The 20631-nt window shown below is 43.7% G+C and overlaps 1 protein-coding gene across 6 annotated transcripts in view; it reads left to right on the forward strand.

Annotated features, from left to right (window-relative positions):
* Nucleotides 1–19533, forward strand: part of ARHGAP9 (Rho GTPase activating protein 9) — a 173187-nt gene extending 153654 nt beyond the window's left edge. For all 6 annotated transcript variants that reach the window (XM_068267453.1, XM_068267455.1, XM_068267454.1 and 3 more), the window contains 3 exons: nt 489–623; nt 2920–3025; nt 18879–19533. In XM_068267453.1, the coding sequence (XP_068123554.1) occupies nt 489–623; nt 2920–3025; nt 18879–19068 (431 nt within the window). In that variant the 3' untranslated portion in view covers nt 19069–19533. The remainder of the gene's footprint in view (nt 1–488; nt 624–2919; nt 3026–18878) is intronic.
* The last annotated feature ends 1098 nt before the right edge of the window (nt 19534–20631 follow it).

Below are 20631 nucleotides of genomic sequence, written 5' to 3' on the forward strand. Positions count from 1 at the left end.
GCTATTCACGGAGCCCCCCGCCGTGAATTGACAGGAAGCAGCCGCTCGCACGAGCGGCTGCTTCCTGATTAATCAGCCTGCAGCTGGCGACGCAGTACTGGGTCGCTGGTCCTGCAGCTGCCACTTTGCCGACGCACGGTATAAGCGTGCGGTCGGCAAGTGGTTAAAAGGAAATAAATATGGCAACCTCCATATTCTTCTCACTTCAGTTGTGCTTTAAGCTTCAATATTTTTCATTAATTTGACTCACATTTCAGGGTCCTTTTACACTTAATGCGTTGTGTTGAGTTCCAACGCTTTGAGTCCCATTTGCCCAAATGGGACGCAGCCTAACTCAACGCATTGCATTAAGTGTAAAAGGGTCCTCAAATATAGCAATATAAGCTTTGGGAATAGTTGTCTGCTATGATATGTCGTAAATAAAGGAAAATCTGTAGCCAGTACAAGGAGATATGATGTAATTTTTTTTATATATTTTATATCTTCAGAAGAGAAGTTGGATCTGAATGATAGTGAGTGGGAAGACATTCACGTCATTACCGGCGCCCTAAAGATGTTCTTTCGGGAACTTCCTGAGCCACTCATCCCCTTCTGCATGTTTGATGACTTTGTCTCAGCTGTTCGTAAGTAGACCATATGCACACAATAATAAATGCACATCACAGTAGTAATGGAAAACCTAGGAGCCCGGTTTACTAAGGACTGCAATGCATCACTTGGTGGAATGCAATCATATCTTGGCTGTGCTGCAATGCAGTGGAGATGCGTAGAGGACCGTAGCCTCCCATAGCTCTCTGCACATAATGAGGTTGAGGTTGAATCACTAAGCTGCGCTGCTACAGCAGAGAGTGTTATAATCCCCTGCACACGCTATGTAGTCATAGCATGCGCTGTTAAATTACGCTCTGCTCAGATAGTTTAAAGAGTGCTTCGTTATACTTAACAAGCGCTCCACTGAACCCACCCGTAGCCCGGTGGTTTCTGTAGCTTCAAAATACGAGATTATTGCACTTTGATTGGTCCAACAGCCTGACTGTCAAGTGACAGGCAGCCTACAGGGCCAATCAAAGTATAACAAAGCGCTCTTTAAACTATCTGAACAGAGCGTAATTTAACAGTGCACGTTATGACTGCATAGCATGCGCAGGGAGTTATAACACTCTTTGCTGTCATTAAGCTGCGCTGCTTAGTGAATCAACCTCAATGAGCTTCAGTGGTATACTTCTCAGACAGCACACTTTCCTTGCATATGTTGATTGTGCTTGGTCTAATCTGTGTGTCTGATACAGACTTGTAGAATCCAAAAAAGGAGGATGACCAGCACCGGACAATTCAAAAAAGCAGGTTTATTCACTTGAAAAATGTGAACAATAACAGCCTTAACATCTGACAGCAATCGGGATGTATTTATAGCTCATATAGTATAAATAGCTCTTGCTGCATGCAGTAGGCCAAGGCCACAATCTGGTCATGCCTCCATTGCAGCCTGGTCTGCCCACACAACGGACTGTCGCTGTTTGGAATGGGTAAACCGATTTTTGTCAAGTGATAGCTGGCTATCACTTGACAAAGAACGGTTTACCCGTTCGCAATGGTGACGCTCTTTTTTTCTATCTGTCTGTTGCCACAAATTCATCCATTTCAAAAAGATCTGTGGAATTTCTACACGAGTTAGGCAAAACCGGCACTAGAAATTTGGGTGCCGCCATAGGCCGTCATGTGAATTACGGCTATGGTGATGCTCAGTCAGAAATTCTGGTGCCCTCAGAAGATGGAGCCCAAATTACGATAAAGACAGGATAATTCAGGCTAGAGCAATAGCTGTAGCCAAATTACTTATTTCCCCTGGAGGGGGAATGTAATAACGCTATCGGGAATTTTGCAGGAGCAGGGTGAGCCTTTTTCGGCTTCACCCTGCACCCAAATTTCCCGGCTCCTTAATTACATGTATGTTTTTTTTACAACCTTGGAGTGATATCTCTTACTTGTCTTCAGAGATTCTCAATGGAGGACTTTTCTTGTTTGCACAACCCAAATTTTCAGAGAGATTTGATGTAAATAGGGCTTTCAACAATGTGTCAGAGAACACCAGATTTCCTGCTCTGCCCCTGATTTGCAGCTTATATTGTTCATGCTGAAGGCGACATGCCGGTCGTGTATTGTAAACTGGGGCTAAAAAAATCACAAAAGCAATAATGCAGCTATATTATATTATTGAGTACACTCACACTATCATTAATGGACCACAACCACGAAAAATTGAAGAATTCCAAATCTTTCATATTTTTACAACTCATTATAAATGACAGCAACACAGAAAAAAAGAAATCCATAGCTTATTTTATTCTGGCACAAATGTACATTTTGTACATAAGCATTTTACATTTTACAGTTTTCTGCAATAGTGGGCCTTTAAAGGAATACTGTAGGGGGTCGGGGGAAAATGAGGTGAACTTACCCGGGGCTTCTAATGGTCCCCCGCAGACATCCTGCGCCTGCACAGCCACTCACCGATGCTCCGGCCCCGCCTCTGGTTCACTTCTGGAACTTCAGACTTTAAAGTCTGAAAACCACTGCGCTTGCATTGCCATGTCCTCGCTCCCGCTGATGTCACCAGGAGCGTACTGCGCAGGCCCTGTATGGTCTGTGCCTGCGCAGTACAACTCTTTTTCCCCCGACCCCCCTACAGTATTCCTTTAAGTTTTTAAGTACACTAACACTAAAATAAATGCTGGTGAACTATACAGGTGGAAAAGAACAGAGAACAGAAATCTGCTTGATTCCAATAGACTTTTTTCACTCCTAAAGTTGAAATTTGCATTAAAACAGGGATGCCAAAATATGTTTTTTTTCCACAATCACAAAGGTGGCTGCTAAACAATTCTCATTGGGAAGAACTGTTCTTCTTTGTTGTTACAGAAATTCCTGATGTGTCAGAGAGAGTACAGTCTATGAAGGAACTTGTGAGAGAACTTCCTGAAGCAAACTATGACACTCTGAACTATATCGTATGCCACCTAAACAGGTACAGCCACTGCTTACATGCATAATACAGTACAATGCTTGGAGGAAAAGAAGCCTCATTTTTAAAGACATTTATTTCAGATTAGTATAGATTTTCCCACAGTGTGATGTCATGACCATGGTCCTGTCAGTTTGCTGGCTTTGAACCTCATTGCATTGTGGGAAATAACAGCTTTTTCCAACTACCAAGAAAGCAATAACTCTCTCTGTGCATAGAAATCTCAGTAACGAACATTCCATACAGGATTATTTGGCAGAACTAAAGATGTCACCTCCTGTGATACATTTCAGAATGTAAATCAGGGAAAGGAAAGATTTTACAATGGGCAAACACTGAGATTTTATAAAGGAATATTTTGAAAAATAAGCAACTTTATTCATTAAGTTATTTTCACTACAGTTCGTCTTTAGATAAAATGTTAAATGACTATTGTAAACGCATGCACTTTTATTAATATTATGTACAAATATGAACAGTAAAATTAAAGTTTAAGGCTGGATTCAAATTATGCGTGTTGCATAATGCAAATGGACACTGGGCTCATAACATGCACATTAATACAAAGTTTGCATGCAACGAGTTAGATAATGCAATACGTTACAATGCAGAGATGTGAACGGGCCCATAGAAATATTTTGTAATGCAACAGATATAGTGTAAATGCACCTTAAAGAGAAACTCCTACCAAGAATTGAACTTTCTCCCAATCAGTAGCTGATACCCCCTTTTACATGAGAAATGTATTCCTTTTCACAAACAGACCATTAGGGGGCACTGTATGACTGATATTGTGGTGAAACCCCTCCCACAAGAAGCTCTGAGTACCGAGGTACTCCTGGCAATTTCCTGTCTGTGAACCTTGTTGCATTGTGGGAAATAGCTGTTTACAGCTGTTTCCAACTGCCAAAACAGCATGCAGCAGCTACATCACCTGCCAACAGTAAAAATGTGACCATGTGATAAATGTCAGAATGTAAATCGGGGATTTAAAAGATTTTACAATGGGCAAACACTGACTAAATCATTTATACATAATTATTGTAAAAATAAAGCACGTTTTTTATTAGATTATTTTCACTGGAGTTCCTCTTTAAGGGTGCCCATACATGATTCGATTTTTTTGGGCCGATTGACCTTTTGATACGATAATTTTATTGGATCGAAGGAGAATTGATACTGCAACATGGCCACCTGATTGCTCTTTTGATCGATTTTCAGCCAAAAACTGGTCAAAAGTATAGATCAGGAATGATGGAAAAGTGCGCAGTTGTAACGGTGTTTGATAACGCAACGACCTACTGACCCCTGGCAGATATTTTTCCCAAGTGTATATGTTGCCCCTCCTCCCTCTCCCTTCAGTTTTTAAGGCTCACCTATTACGCTGAAAAATACTGAAAACCTCTAGGAAGTAACATACAGGTAATAGTTACATATGAGTGGAAGCATTATGAAGGCCTAAAAGGGCCACCATGCATTGGGTACCAAAGGGTTTATACCAGGGGTCCCCAAACTTTTTGGGTCAAGGGCCGGGTCAACATACTTCAGACTGCTGGGGGGGGGGGGGGGGTGCAAAATATACATAAAATGATGTAAAAAAAAACATAACATTGAGCCTAGGTATTGTAGACAGTGCCTATTATCATGGGCAGCCCTCATGTCTCCCATTTAAGGTACACTTAAACTTATAAAGCCAAAAATGTTTAGGACCCGATTTAAAGCCCTCAACACAGTATGTGCAGATAGTATGCCCTCCAACACAGCATGTGCAGATAGTATGCCCTCCAACACAGTGCAGATATCATGACCCTAACATAGCAAGTCATACAGTATGTGAGCCATAATGTCACCCAATGGCCTGCAAAAGCCTGCAGCACATTCTCACCCATACACACAAGATCTCTGTAGAAACATATGCAGTAAAACCCTCCAGCACTGACCAAATTATATGTGATAATGCTTGTTACAAGTCATCCCCTCCATCCAGTAACCCAGAAGCCAGCAAATGACTTCTTGCTGGCTTCCATGTGGAAGGGTGGTGCCAAAACTGCTATTTTAAAAGTGGGCCACCAATATTTAAAGATGCAGTGGACCAGATCTATAACTAAAACATTGTGTGTGTGTGTGTGTGTGTGTGTGGGGGGGGGGGGGGGCGATAAAAAAGCCTTACGGGGCCACATTCAGCCCACGGTCCTTATTTTCAGGACCACAGGTTTATACTGTACAGTATATTGTCTGTTGTTATATAGAGAACTTGTTATACTGTATGCTACCTGCAGGTGGCACCAGAGAAGAAGAATAGCATTTTAGATGTACTGTCTTTTATACTAAACTGGCTCCACACTTTCTGTTTTCATTTTTAAGAAGAAATATGTAGGTTTAGCACTTACCATTTGGTTTCTTACCCTTTAATATAAACATAGTAACATTTTCTACTGAGGTTTCTCCTGGGTGATATTTTCACATCTTGTTATCATTGTTTGTAATCCTGTGTATTGTACAGCGCTGAATAATACTGGTGCTATACAAATCCAATAAATAATAATAATCTTGTCAATAAAATGCCCTTTAAAGGAAACCTGAGATATCATAATAACTAAAGGAAGGAAGCCCCGGGTAAGTATCAAATCTTTTTGTTATGACATCTTAAGTACACTTTAAGCTCCCAGGAAGCAGAAAATGCATACATAATTTTGATAGTACTTTTTTCACCTACTTTTTGGTACTTTTTCTATTACAAAGTGCTAACAAATTTTTTAAAGAGAAGGTGAAAAATTATCTCCTTGGAGAAAGTTTAGGAGAAAAAGTTAATTGAATAAGGGACCCACTAGGAGCGTTATTGTAGCGCTTGCCGATCACCAGCAAATCACTGCTGCTTTACGATTGCTGAAAAACGCCCATAGTGGGTCCCAGGCCTAGGGCCTGATCCAATTCTCTTTTTCTCCTAGGTTTTCTCCTAGGTAATACTTTCACTTTATAAATAACATTCAATTTTAAGCCACTAGTAAGCAAGAACATACTCAAATCATTTTGCTAGTACTTTTTCACCCACTTTTTGGTACTTTTTAAATTGCACAGTGCAAAATTTATTTTAAACAGCAGATGAAAAATTATCTCCTAGGAGAAAAAGTGAATGGGATCGGGTCATAAAAATTTTTGGCTTTATAAGTTTAAGTGTACCTTAACCAAAGCTCGGGTACAAAATGAGATGCTTACCTAAAGAGAGGGAAGCCTCAGGATCCTATTGAGACTTCCCTCAGTGCTCTGATATCCCCTTTCACTGAGCGTGCCCCCCCCGGAAGATTATTGACAAGGCATTGTCGCTAATCATATCCGGGTCACGCACCTTCTCTTCCTTCAGCGTGGGTGCGCGAGCATGCCTGTGCAGTAAGCCGGAGCCACGGGCTTGTGTAGCTACTGCACGGCCACGCTCGTGACAGAGGAAGAGTGCATCCCTAATGTGGGCTCGTTTGGCTACTGCACGGCCGCGCTCGTGACAGACAGAGGAGGAGCGCAGCCCTAATGTGAAAGGTGGACGCACTCAGCGATGGGGAACATCAGATCACCGAGGGAAGCCTCAATAGGATCCTGAGGCTTCCCTCTCTTCAGGTTACTATATTACTTTAAACCCGAGCATCACCTCGGGATCACTTTAATTCTAATAAAATTTTAAGCACAAAAAATGCATTGTAACTTATATGCACTAGTTAGTATACCCTTTTGTTGCACCTTGTTACTGATTTTAGTTTTAGCTAACATAAGAGAAAGAAACTCAGGCAGGTTTTTGTTGCAGCCTGTGTTCCTACTGGGGGATTTCCATTGCTTCCTAACAGGGACAGAAATAAAAATTAAAATTCAGCTGTTCCTACACCGTGTATGATAAATGTTGCTTTTGCTATTGTTTATTGCCCATATTGAAGAGATCTCTTTTTACTTTCAGTCCTAGACACTGGCTAGCTGAATGTTGTTTGTTTCACCTAAAGGAGAAATCCAGTTTATTTGGTGAAAGAGAGTGGGAGAGAGATCAGGAAGTCAATATTAAATATTTTTGTTATAAAGTTTGCTTCTTTTACATCCCCTTAGGGATAGGCTGGGAGGAAGTCAAAATTACTTTTGACTGTTTATGTGCTTTTTCAGCTTCAATAAAAATATCTTGACTATAAACATTTTCACAACATTTCCCTTTAAGTGAAACATACATCAGTGCCTCTGAATCTTCACCAGGATGTTAACATGGCTGGAGCTAACTCTAGGTCCAATCCGTACCTTTTTTTTATTTCCCCAGAAGCCAGGCACAGGTTCTGACCATTTCTGGTAGTAAGTAGGCATTTACAATAATTGGAGCTGTTACTGGCAACATAGTTTATCATTATGGGACTCGGGGTCAGCTCAGTGTCAGAAGGCTGGGTCAGATATCTGGTTAATGTAAGAATGCTTGATTGGTACTCTATATATTGAGGCACAGAATATATCGGGAGTATTAAGGTTAGGCATTAGGTGGTGGTGGGGGAGTTGAAAAGAGATGTCTCGAACCTCTGACTTTCGGTTCGCGAACCTCGAATGCGAACTTCCGCAAAAAGTTTGGTTCGCGCGATCTTTCGCGAACCGCAATAGACTTCAATGGTGGGCGAACTTTGAAAACTACAAACATTTATGCTGGCCACAAAAGTGATGGAAAAGATGTTTCAAGGGGTCGAACACCTGAGTTTTTGCATGGTGGAGTGGGATAGATGCCAAAAGTCCCGGGGAAAAATCTGGATTTGACGCACAGCAGCATTTTAAGGTCAGAAATCACATTTTCTTGGGTGTGCGCCCCCCCCCCCCCCCCGAGACACTCATATAGCCGCCTTAGCCGGCGGTCATTGCTTCATTGTGATACGCAAGCCCCTTCACCGCAGCAAGGTAACGATCACGAAGGGGAATTGACACATGTACATGCCTTTTGTTTTGTTGTTGCAGCTGCAGTGCAGCTAGAAAAATTAGGCAGGCATGTACACGCACCAGAAAAATTATTATAGCAGCCCCTGCTAGCAGCGGCCTTAAAAATTCAGGAGTCCGCCTGGAGTCCTGGACCCTGTTAGTGGTGGCGGAGAAGGCAGTCAAGCGGCCTGCAGGCAGAGATGCTATGTGGGGACTGGGGAACGGCGGAAGATGAGGTGTTCTGTGTTAAATAGTCAACCACGTCCTGACAATCTTGGGTGTTGATGGGACGTGCCTTCTTCTGAGCACTACACTTTGGTCCAAGGCCGCACAAAATCACGTCAGCACGACCTCGAACAGACCTGCCAAGTGGCCTGCCTCTGGGTCTGCCTCTGCCTTTGCTTGTTGTTTTGTCCATATCGGGGGAGATGAAGTAAAAGGTATGCACTGACTTGACTAATACAATGTGCAGTCACACAGGTGCAGTGAAAGGTATGCAGTGACTGGTATTACAATACAATTTGCAGCTGTCACACAGGTGCAGTTAACAGGTATGCATGGACTGGTATATTAAACAGCATGCGGTCACACAGGTACTGTGAACAATTATGCAATGACTAGTATTACAAATGTGCAGCTGTCACACACACACACAGGTACCGTGAACAGGTATGCAGTGACTGGATTATAATATAACACTGAGTGCGGTCAAATAGGTGCACTGAACAGGTATGCAGTGACTGGTATCAAAACAATGTGCAGCTGTCACACACACAGGTGCCGTGAACAGGTGCAGTGACTAGTATATAATATAACCCTGCATCTTCTCAAATAGGTAGGTGCACTGAACAGGTAGGTATGCAGTGATTGGTATTACAAATGGGCAGCTGTCACACACACAGGTACCGTGAACAGGTGCAGTGACTGGTGGTATATAACACTGCGTGCGCTCACATAGGTAGGTGCACTGAACAGGTAGGTATGCAGTGATTGGTATTACAAATGTGCAGCTGTCACACACACAGGTACCGTGAACAGGTGCAGTGACTGGTATATAATATAACACTGTGTGCACTCACGTAGGTAGGTGCGCTGAACAGGTAGGTATGCAGTGATTGGTATTACAAATGTGCAGCTGTCACACACACAGGTAGTCACTGAATGTGCTGGGCCTGGCAGTGGCACAGTAGGAATTACCAAGGGGCCAAGGGCCAGCTGCGACTGACTGGCAGGGCTGTATATGCAACACAAGTGTCTGTGGGACACACACACACACAAAAAAAAATAGATTACAAGAACAACATTAGCTCTCAAAAGAGCTGTTGAGGGGTGCTTTTTAGCAATAAGTATCAGCAAGCAGCAAGCTAACAAGCCTAACAAGAGCCTAACTAAGCTTTCCCTATGTCTACAGCAGGTTCTCTCCCTTGTCTAATTATTGCAGCCACACGAGTGAGTGAAAAAGCTGACGCTGCCTGCCTTTTATAAAGTATAAGGGGGGGGGGGCTCCAGGAGGGAGTGTAGACCGATCGGCTACCCTGTGTCTGCTGACTGTGATGTAGAGGGTCAAAGTTGACCCTAATGATGTAGTAAGTTGACCCTAAAGATGATGCGGGTTGAACTCACGTATAGTTCACGGTTACCCGAAGTTTGCGCGAATAAGTTTGCGTGCGTTCAGGCCATCTCTAGAGTTGAAGTTATGCACTTATGGGGGGGGGGGGGAGGACGAGTAGGGTTAGTATTTGGTAGAGGTCTTCTTTAACCTCCTGAGCGATAATCCCGAGCTGAGCTCGGGGTATGTCGCGCAGGAGGAGTTCTCAGGCCCTGGTGGGCCGATTTGCATAGCTAGCTGCGTGTAACTTCCGATCGCCGCCGATCCGCCGCTACCCGCCGTGTCGCGCAGCCCCCCCTTCCCCGACCCCTTGTGTAGCCTGGCCAATCAGTGCCAGGCAGCGCTGAGGGGTGAATCGGAACTCCCTTTGACGTCACGACGTCCATGACGTCGGTGACGTCATCCCGCCCCGTCGCCATGGCGACCGGGGAAGCCCAGCAGGAAATCCCGTTCTGAACGAAGGCGATCGGAGTGGGTGGGGGGATGCCGCTGCGCTGCGGCTATCATGTAGCGAGCCCTGGGCTCGCTACATGATTTAAAAAATAAAAAATGTAAAAAAAATAGTGCTGCGCCACCTCCTGGGCGATATATTTGTATTGTATCGCCCAGAGGGTTAAGACACTTACTGGGGGAAGGGGGTAGGGATAGGTGATAGGTTGGGGGGGGGGGGGGTTAGGCACTTACAGGGGGATCAGACATTTGGTGGGGGGTTAGGGTTAGGTGGGGCTCTGGCTACATAGTTACATAATTACTTGGTTATTTGGGTTGAAAAAAGACATACGTCCATCAAGTTCAACCAGAAAATAAAGTGCAACACTAGGCTGCACCCTCACAGATCCCTGTTGATCCAGAGGAAGTCAAAAAACCCTTATAAGGCATGGTCCAATTAGCCCAAGAAGGGAAACAAATCCTTCCTGACTTCCTTTACTGGGGGCTGCCTGGGACTATGTAATACTGGGGGGGGGGGGACCTCTGGCTACCTATACTATGACCTGGGACTACTATGTAATACTGGGGGGTAGCTACCATACCTGGAGGGCATCTTAATACTGGGGGCACCTCTGCCTTCCTAAATTGGTTTGTGTTTTGGGGAGGGGGAAGGCACAATGGTGCATTATCATTTTTTTGGGTGGGTCAGGGCATCCAAAACTTTGCTATGGGGCTCCATGATGACTGGCCACTCTTACTAAGGGGTTTGGGGTTAGGCTTGGCACACTTGTTCTCCGCATACGGGAATTGAGCGGGCCCCCATTTTTGTTGCTGGAATTTAGCATGTGTAGGGGGGGTGGTAGAAGTGGGTAGGATTTAGAGGGGTTAGAGGGGCTAAGGTGAGTTGCCCATTGGTGGGGTTGGGTTAAGGTTAGGTGCCACGGGGGGTGAGGCAGTGGTTATTAGTTGTCCATGGGAGTGGGGGGAAGGTATTAGATGCCCACCAGGGGGGGTTATTAGTTGCCCACCAGGGGCATTATTAGATGCCCACCAGGGGTTTATTAGATGCCCACCAGGGGATGGTTCTGTGTGAAAGTACGGAGAGGATAGGTCATAGTGAAATATTAACAAATATTGATATTTCACTATATCAATTTAGTAGTAGAATATCAGTAAATTTACAGATGCTCTACTACACGAGTGCTTCTGAAGCCCACCAAGGATCCCCAAAGGTGCATTTGACCAGTTGGTGGAATACCTGCAAGGGGGGGGAGGGGGTGACAGTGATGGAACAAGGACGCTGAGAAAGGACCAGAAAGGCTCTGTGAGATTGAGAGCCTTCCAACTCCATAGGAGTACTTGACTTTTTTTTCACTTCAGTTTCACCTGAGTTCATGTTGTGTAAACCGATTTTTAGTGCCTGTGTGTGGCCACTTATAGTTGATCAGGGCTGCTGTAGAACACAAAGCCACATCTGAGATCTGCATGGATGTAAGGAGAGCCTATCAGATTAGAGCCTTCAGCAGTTGCTCGGCTTGATGCAGAGGAAAAGGATATAGTGCAGACATGTACTCTGAGACTGCCAGGTATGACGGAGCTGTGCTTTCACTGCAAGGAATGCTGGAAGAGGTGATAATTGGCTTTATTAAGTGACCTGAACTGTAGTACCCTTAGATACAAAATCATGAAACATAGCTGTTCTTTAAGAAACAATATTTGTTATAAAAGTTTTTCAGAAACATGACTCAGCCGGATGGTGGTATTTCTAAATAAACACGTTTCGAACAGTCCGCCCACAAGTGTCCCACTGAGAGTCTAGAAATGAGAAGCCATTAACCAAAAGGCCAGGTGATGTTAATTTAGAACAGAGGGCCAATTCCTCCCCCAGCTGCTGAATAACTCAGATGTATTCTCATGCTACCAGAATGCATCGAGTAGCGCGAGGCGGAAATGACATTCTCTGTTTAATACTTATGATAAGAGTCATGTTTTCAGAATAAAAATCCCCTGTTACACAGCGATTCCGTGTGCTCCAATTTAGAAACAGTATTGTGTTCAACCACCTTCATTGTAATCATCGGATAATGGTGAGCTTGCCCACAACTTCATCATTACTGACATATTCAATCAGTGTTAAACCCGTGGGCTATTCAGAACGATTGCAAGCAAGGAAATCAGAAACAGACTTTCTCCCACCAAGCCACCTGGCTGTTCCTTAGAATACTACAAAGGAAGTTGTGCAATAAGCAGACTCTCCCATCCTCTCTGATGTGAATAGGATGGACACATCAGTGTTATTCTTTACACTGAAGCCAAGCCCAGTACTCGGTAATGTGGGGCAGGCTTGGCCTGACCATCTGGAGTGTGCCAAAAAAGTTTATACCTATACGTATTTGTTTGCTTCCACAGTTTATGTGAGGTGTCATACCTGCCAAAACAGTTGGTATTCAATCTATCTGGTCCTGTGATTCAGATAGCCCAATAACACAGAACAGGCAGAAAAAGTAGCTCTATGCCCTCAGTTTTCCCATTTTGTAGTTGAACTTCACAGCATTAGCAAAGCCCCTCCCTCAGTCTGCTAACTTAATAATGCAAGTAAGCTGCTAAATGGATGATGCAGGGCAGCAGGTATCATCATTCTGAGCAACAATTTATACAGTAGAGTCTGTTTGCCTAGAGCAGTGATTCCCAACCTTTTTGAAGTCGTGACATATCACGCCAAATGCTCAGATCTCTGTGACCCATCCCATATGTATAATAGAAAAATACTAATAATAACCATGAAATGGATGGAAAGAGTGCATTATCCTGAATACATTTAAAAAGAAACCTAGAATCTTTCAGGAATAATAATAAAAATAAGCAGTGAGACCGATTAGAGGGCCCCCGGTATGGAATGAATGCACAGCACCGACAATTTGCACTGCGCGTTATAGCCACTGTGTGCCACCCCCCCCCAAAAAAAACACCCTCAGTCTCAGTATAGGTAGGTAGGTAGCCAGGTATAGGTGTCTCCAGTATAGGAAGTCAGGTGCAGGTCCCCTCAGTATATGTAGCCAAGCATAGGTGCCCCCAGTACAGGTAGCCAGCTATAGGTGCCCCCAGTAACATGTGGCGATTCACTCACAAGGTCCATCATTTCAGCGCTGACATCACTCTTCTGTCTCCCACCTCGCTGCTCATGGTTAGAGCAGGGTTATTTTTGTGGACATTGGTGGCCACTTTCTTACAGAGCGGAGGCGGGAGAAGCAGGGGCGGGGAGGGAGACAGAGTGGGGCGGTGAGCAGCGACATATACATAATGCTGCCGCGACAAATGTGTCGCGGCACATGGGTTGGGAATCTGGCCTAGAGTAAGGCAGGGGTCCCACTTGCATCTGCAGAAAATGCCAACATTTTTCTTTTTGACAAATCTGCAGGGTTTGGTAACTTTTGATCCACCGCCACCTGAAAGCAGCTGACTTTTGACAATAGGGAATCGCGCTTTGTGCGAGAAAAAGCAGCACTGCCAGTCATTTTCATCCTGCAAATGCAAATTACTCCCACTACACTGAGATTCTGCATTGGGTAGCATTATTTGTGTTTTCCCATGCGTTTTCACAAAGTCCTCCCTATCTTGCCTGGACCACTTTGAAAGGACTCAATGAAGTTGATATCAACAATATTAGTTGCATATAAAATACATTTAATCTTTATTTTATACTTGTTTGGCGTTCAGCACTATTTTGACCTCCAGTTCTGTAATGATGCAGTGATGCCAATGTTAAACAATGTAGTTATCTTAGAAATCAAAGCTGCTCATATACAGTAGGTGAATATGAGGAGATGCACTTTGTACGTAACTTCTGTTTTGTCATCCCAGTCCAGCCCTCTCTGTATGACTATATACCGCAATACCTGGTTGCAGGGAGGCACTTGATCAGACAGAGATCTGGAAATGCAAGGTCTTATTTACTAATTTTAATATTTACTGTGTTTTTGGTGATCTCTTAACATCAGCAGTGTAGTTTCCATAAGTCTCAAGTATCCAATGTTTTTCAAGATGTGACACGTTCTGTTATCAGGGGAGGGTAGGACATTGCTTACTTAAAGGACAACTGTAGCGAGAGGTATATGGAGGCTGCCATATTTATTTCAGTTGCCTGGCAGCCCTGCTGATCTATTTGGCTGCAGTAGTGTTTGAATAACACCAGAAACAAGCATGCAGATAATCTCGTCAGGTCTGACAGTAATGTCAGAAACACCTGATCTGCTGCATGCTTGTTCGGGGTCTATGGCTAAAAGTATTGGAGGCAGAAGATCAGTAGGATAGCCAGGCAACTGGTATTGCTTAAAAGGAAATAAATATGGCAGCCTCCATATACCTCTCATTACAGTTGTCCTTAAACCCTGATATCTAGAGAGCACATGGCTTCCTATTTCTCGTATAGGGGAAGACACATGGCTATTTCATTCTAAAATCTAGGGGGCACATGTCTCACATTTGGAGGGTTCATAGCTGCATGGTTCTTCTGATGCCTACCTAATTCTAAAATAGGAGTACTTAATTCTATAACCAGGTGGGGAAAATATCTACCTAATTCTGACCCCATGTGTGCAAATGGTAAAATAATACTGAGATCTGGGGGAACATGAATAATGTTGATTTATTAAAGGCTAAAGCCTACTTAAAGAGAAACCGTAACCAATAATTGAACTTAATCCCAATCAGTAGCTGATACCCCCTTTCCCATGAGAAATCTTTACCTGCTCTCAAATGGATCATCAGGGGCCTCTGTATCGCTGATATTGTGGTTAAACCCCTCCCACAGTGTGATGTCAGCGCCTCACAGCTCTGAGGTCCTGACATCACACTTTTGGAAGCTTGTTGCATTGTGGGAAACAGCTGTTTCCAAATGCCAAAAAAGCAAGCAGAATCTCCTTCCAGTGACATCACCTGCCAGCAGTAAAAATGTCACCATGTGATAAATGTCTGAATGGAAATCAGGGAGAGGAAAGATTTCACAATGGGCAAACACTGACTAAATCATTTATACATAATGATTGTAAAAATGATGCATTACATTACTTTCCCTGTAATTCCTATTTAATTCTGATATCTGGTGGCACAAGGCCCTGCCCAGTTCTGATTTCTTCTGAACACATGGATGTATACTACTGATATCTGGTGAACACAAGGCTGCCTAATTCTGACATCTGATGGACACATAGCTACCTAATTCTTTTATCTGGTGGTGGTGGTGGTGGTGGGGATGCCTACCTACTTAATATTGATGTCTGGAGGGACATGAATACTTATTTCTAATATTTGGGGTTACATGACTACCAAATATTGATACCTGAGGGAAGGAGTCAACATAATATGTTTATCTAGAGGGAAAATTACTATTTAAACCTGATATCTGGGGGGCTTGTGGAGCTGGGGAGCCCCCAAACCATCACTCTGCCTAGGGGGTACCTGTTTTTACTGCAACTCTGGTTACTGTGTCATGGCAATGCCACCCATACTTTCTGAAATCTGCATTAGCAGCATAATGTACCGTATATAGCATGAAACAGCTTATATACATCGGCTGCCATTTGGCAATGTAACGACTGTATTTGCTTTATTCAGTGACTCCAGTAAGGAAACGGGCAGTGTAGAGTTGAGGCCTGATATACTATATTCCGTTGACATTAAGTTCATGTTTAGGTAGTTTTGTGCCGAAGCATTAGCAGTCATCATCCTTTCACTGTGATTATTATACTGCATTGCTGTAGGATGCTTCATGTCTCCTGGCACCACTACTCTGGCCTCGGACAGCCACCAGTGTATTGGCAGGCTTTATTGTGACGTTACACGCTTCTTACTCTAATGGAAACCATATTAGTAAGAAATGTTAAAAGGTTCCTGTCTGCATTTGCTGAAATTGGTTATAATCTGCCATTTTTTTAATGAGAAGGTGTGCCTGCCATTACTGCTAGCTGTCTAGGAGAGGTTAATCACATGGTAAGCACTGACAGATGATATTACATGTAGAGCTTGAGAAGCAGAAGTTATGTTCCCGGTACTCTGGTTAATTTTTTTTGCATTGAGTCATCTGCAGTCCACTTCCTCCCTGCCCCAATACAAATCTGGCGTCTCTTGGGCACACAACAGCTGCTGTACACAAGCCCCTCTGCTGGCCAGGTTAGTTGCTATGATTCAGGGTCTGTGTGCATGACATTTTCACAGAGGAAGTGACTGCACTAAATTCTTCCTGTAATATTACCAGATTCTTATAGATAAACCACATAGTAATGTGCTGTTTGCAGGACATCTTCCAAGTTATGATTCCTCTACCGATAGCAATACATTAATTGCAGGAAGTTCTGAAAAGCTTTAGAGATACAACTTTTTCCTCCCTGGTTTACAAGGATGTTGGTAGCATTCGGTGCAGTTTCAAGACTATAGAATTCCCAGGGCGAAGGTGTATAAATTGTGCCCCCCCCATAGGCATAATATAGTTATGCGATGGCCAGAGGTGCCCCACAGAATTAGGTAGCCACCAATAAAGCTAGCCAGAGGTGATACTCAATATTAACCATAGGTTGCCACCCACCATGTATAGTCTGTATAGATAGCCAGATGTAGCCCCCCAGTATAAGATGCCCACTAAGTATAGGTAGCCAGAGAGTCCCACATGTAAGGAGCCAAAGAGCAACCCCTGTAGGGAGCCATAGAGAGCACCCCCTGTAGGGGGTCCCCCTTTAGGCAGCCATAGTGCCCTGGTTTATGGTAGCCAGAAATCCCCCTGTTTATGGTAGCCAGAGTGCCTCTTGTTTATGGTAGCCAGAGTTCCCCCCCCCCCCCCCCGTTTATGGTAGCCAGAGTGCCTCCCGTTTATGGTAGCCAGAGTGCCTCCCATTTATGGTAGCCAGAGCTCCCCTGTTTATGGTGGCCAGAGTGCCTCTTGTTTATGGTAGCCAGAGTTCCCTCCTGTTTATGGTGGCCAGAGTGCCTCTTGTTTATGGTAGCCAGAGTGCCTCCCATTTATGGTAGCCAGAGTACCTCTTGTTTATGGTAGCCAGAGTACCTTCCGGTTTATGGTAGCCAGAGTGCCTCCCGTTTATGGTAGCCAGAGTGCCTCCCGTTTATGGTAGCCAGAGTGCCTCCCGTTAATGGTAGCCAGAGTGCCTCCCGTTTATGGTAGCCAGAGTGCCTCCCGTTTATGGTAGCCAGAGTGCCTTCCGTTTATGGTAGCCAAAGTGCCCTCTGTTCATGGTAGCCAGAGTGCCCCTAGTAGCCTAGGAGGGGGGGGCGCATGCATACTGCACAGCGGGAGTGGTTAGTCCACATGCGCCCCATCTCCTTCCTGGTCCTAAGCATTCCACCTCACTGGTAACAGTGTCCCCTTGTGATCATATCATAAAGGGCACTATTACCAGGGAGAGGGATGCCTAGGACCAGGAAGGAGATGCGGCAAATGTGGATCCCGGTGAGGGGAGTTATCTTAACCACTCCCACTGTGCACTCTGTATGTGCCACCTCTGCCACTTCACCCCAGGCAATGTCCTGCCCAGACCTAGAAACGGGCATGAGAGCATACTAGCTGATAACAATGCCATCCACTCAGAATGAACATAAATCAAAGTGCACGGTATTAAAGCAGAATGCTGAGATTTTACCAAGAGTACATTAACTCTCTCTATGACTTCATAGTCACCTACCTGCATCTCCACTCCCCTTCTTTTGGACAGCCAGGCAAGATTCAGCATCACTGAAGAACCTGGCAGTCCAGACCATGCCCCCTGTATGCCTCTACTTCTGTGATGGTCTGTGTCATTTGGGTTGCACTGAGTGAGCAGGGGAGAAGTCATATTATTGTGAAGTTGCAGTTTTATTTCTGGTATTTGTGGAGAGTTTTTTTTAAACTATTCAAGTTCTGTTTTTAATTTTTGTATTTGAGCTTTGGATCAGGTGGGAAGGAATTAAAATCCTTTGAGCTTTTTACCACCGTCTGTGTTGCAATCTGGGAGAATTTCCCTCATTTCCTGAGTCCTGACATGACAAGAAATTATTAAAGTTCTCCAACAGAACAGATTCAGCCACATCATTTTTTGTTGCGCATTGAAGACTGAAATCACCCCTATCGGGTTTTTATTGCTATCCCTTTGATATCTATCTTCTTGACTAACAGGGTTCCCCTCCAACCCATGGAACAATAAATCATTAAAAACCCAAAGGAGATTCTAACCCCTTTTTACACTGTTGAAAATAAAGATAACATATTTCTTCTACCTTTAAAGTGACAATGTTGTGAGAGAGATATGGAAGTCAACATTTATTTCCTTTTAAAGTGTACCTTTATGTTTTACCTGGGCTTTCCTCCAGCCTGCTTCAGGGTGTTCGGTCCCTCACCATCTACCCAGGCCACTCCGGACTTCCGCTGGATGGCCCAGCACATTGGCTCAGTCACTCTTTGTCACGCAGGTTCAAGATTGTTTTTGGCTATGGGAGCACTACAGGGGCGTGCAGCCGGGCCACATAGTCCATGCATGAAGAAGAGCAACTGAGCTAATGTTCCAAGCCATCAAGCGTGGGACCGAAGTGGTGCAGACAGCAAAGGAATGAACTGCCTGAAGGGGGCTGGAGGAAACCCCATGTAAGTAAAAATCCTGGGTATTTGGTTCAGGTTTTCTTTAAACTGTTGATCGCGGTTTACAGTAGAATTACATTGCAGTAGAATAGGAATGACATTGTTTCTTGCAAGGTGATGACCTTGTCCATACTGAAATAGTTTAGTAATTTGTATTCCATGAGTATCAAATATAGTAATGTAAAAACCACACCGTGCACCTTACAATATCAGCAGTAGAATGTTGTACATAATTTGTGTGAAGTGCTTCTAACCATTCTTTGTTACTGTTTCTATTCCAGTGTTAGAGAACAGTGTGAAAAGAATCGTATGAGCACTCAGAATATTGGTATAGTCTTCGGACCAACACTGATGAGGCCAGAGAAGGAACAGCTTGCTAACATTGCTGCCAACATGGTTTATCAGAATCAAGTGGTGGAACATTTTCTCACTTACTATCAAGAGATCTTTGCAAATGGCCAGGAGGAATAAAAACCTTTATTGCATGTAGAAACTAAGTGAGACTTGTAAGCGTTTGGCCAACCAACACCTGGTACTGTTATGTTTCCTTAATATTATCATGGCCTAAAGAGGACTGGAACGTAATCTCTTTAGCTTCTGAAAGAGGTCCATCTCTGCCGAAAATAGAAATAGACGTCTTAGGTAGCAGTGTGTGTGCATGACACAAAGATGGAGAAATTGTATATTTCAGAAAAGTCATGGATATTTAAGAAGACAATAAATATTAATGCTGAAATATCATTGCTGAAGACCACATGTAACAACGCTGGAAGAGAACGCTTGATACTTGGACTGTTGATACCCCTTTGTGTTTCATTGCAGTGGACAATATCCATGGATGGTTACATGCTGTACTCAAAACAGATGTTCATTGTCCATTCATTTCAGTATAGTTGTTCCATATTTACATTATGCTTTAAAGACTAAATTTTGTCATTTCTAGAGTGGGATCTTTTTATATGGTTTGAAAAGATATGTACCACTGGGACTATCATCCTGGGCCAATGTAAAGTATTTTAGAGAAACTGCTGTCATTATTATTATATTTGATTCATAACTTGCCAAAATGTTATGCAGCACTGTACAATACATGAGAAAGGAGGATTTGGGGAGGGGGTGTCACATGAGAAACCAGCATACATAACAGTTACATACTATAACACAAGAGAAGGAGGACCCTGCCAAATCGGGCCTACAATCTAGGCGTGGAGATCAAAGCACACAACAGGAAAGAAAATGTAGTTGTGACTAGTTTGAAATTCAGAGATTGATAAGGATATATACATGTGTCTGCAGAATTCATGATAGATCGTAGATGTTAGAATCCATTTAGAGGGAAACCAGATAGGAAGATGTTCCAGTAGTTAAGATGAGCGACACTGAGAGCTCGTACGATGGGTCTGGTGGTCAGGAAGGGGTATATTTTGGAAATGCTGTGTTTTGGAAGTGACATATCCCAGATATGTTCTGGTTATGTGGAGTGATTGACAGTGCGGAGACAAAGGTGACACCAAAGACAACATCCCTATGAAATGGGGTAACTTACTGTGTTATGTGCAGTTACAGAATTGGCAGGGGCATATTTTGGATGTTGCAGTTCAGTTTTATCAAAGTCAATTTTCAGGTATTGGCTGTAACAGCAGCATGAGACTTTGTTCTGGACAGAGGGAGATAAATCAGGTGTAGATAGGTAAATTTGGGTGTCAACTGCATGTGGAAGGAGAATATTAGTTTCCCAAGTGAGGAGGATTAGGGATAAAAAAATTACAGGTCCAAAATGAGCCTTGTGAAATACCAACAGGGAAAGGAGTATGAGAGGAAGAAATTCCACTGAAAGACACTTGGAAACAGCAATAGGGTTTTTTTTTTGGTGATTCTTGTAAGGGCCAAAAATTCCTAGGTGAGAAGTAGGGAGAGACCGGGAGCCCAATGGTGCAGTATCGTTAGGTATAGGGAGGATAAAATCATATAAATATATACTCACAAAGGTGGGTTGCAGTTCCTGCAGCAGGGGCATAACTAGGAATCGCCGGG

Source organism: Hyperolius riggenbachi, chromosome 2 (assembly GCF_040937935.1).
Source record: "Hyperolius riggenbachi isolate aHypRig1 chromosome 2, aHypRig1.pri, whole genome shotgun sequence".
NCBI lineage: Eukaryota > Metazoa > Chordata > Amphibia > Anura > Hyperoliidae > Hyperolius > Hyperolius riggenbachi.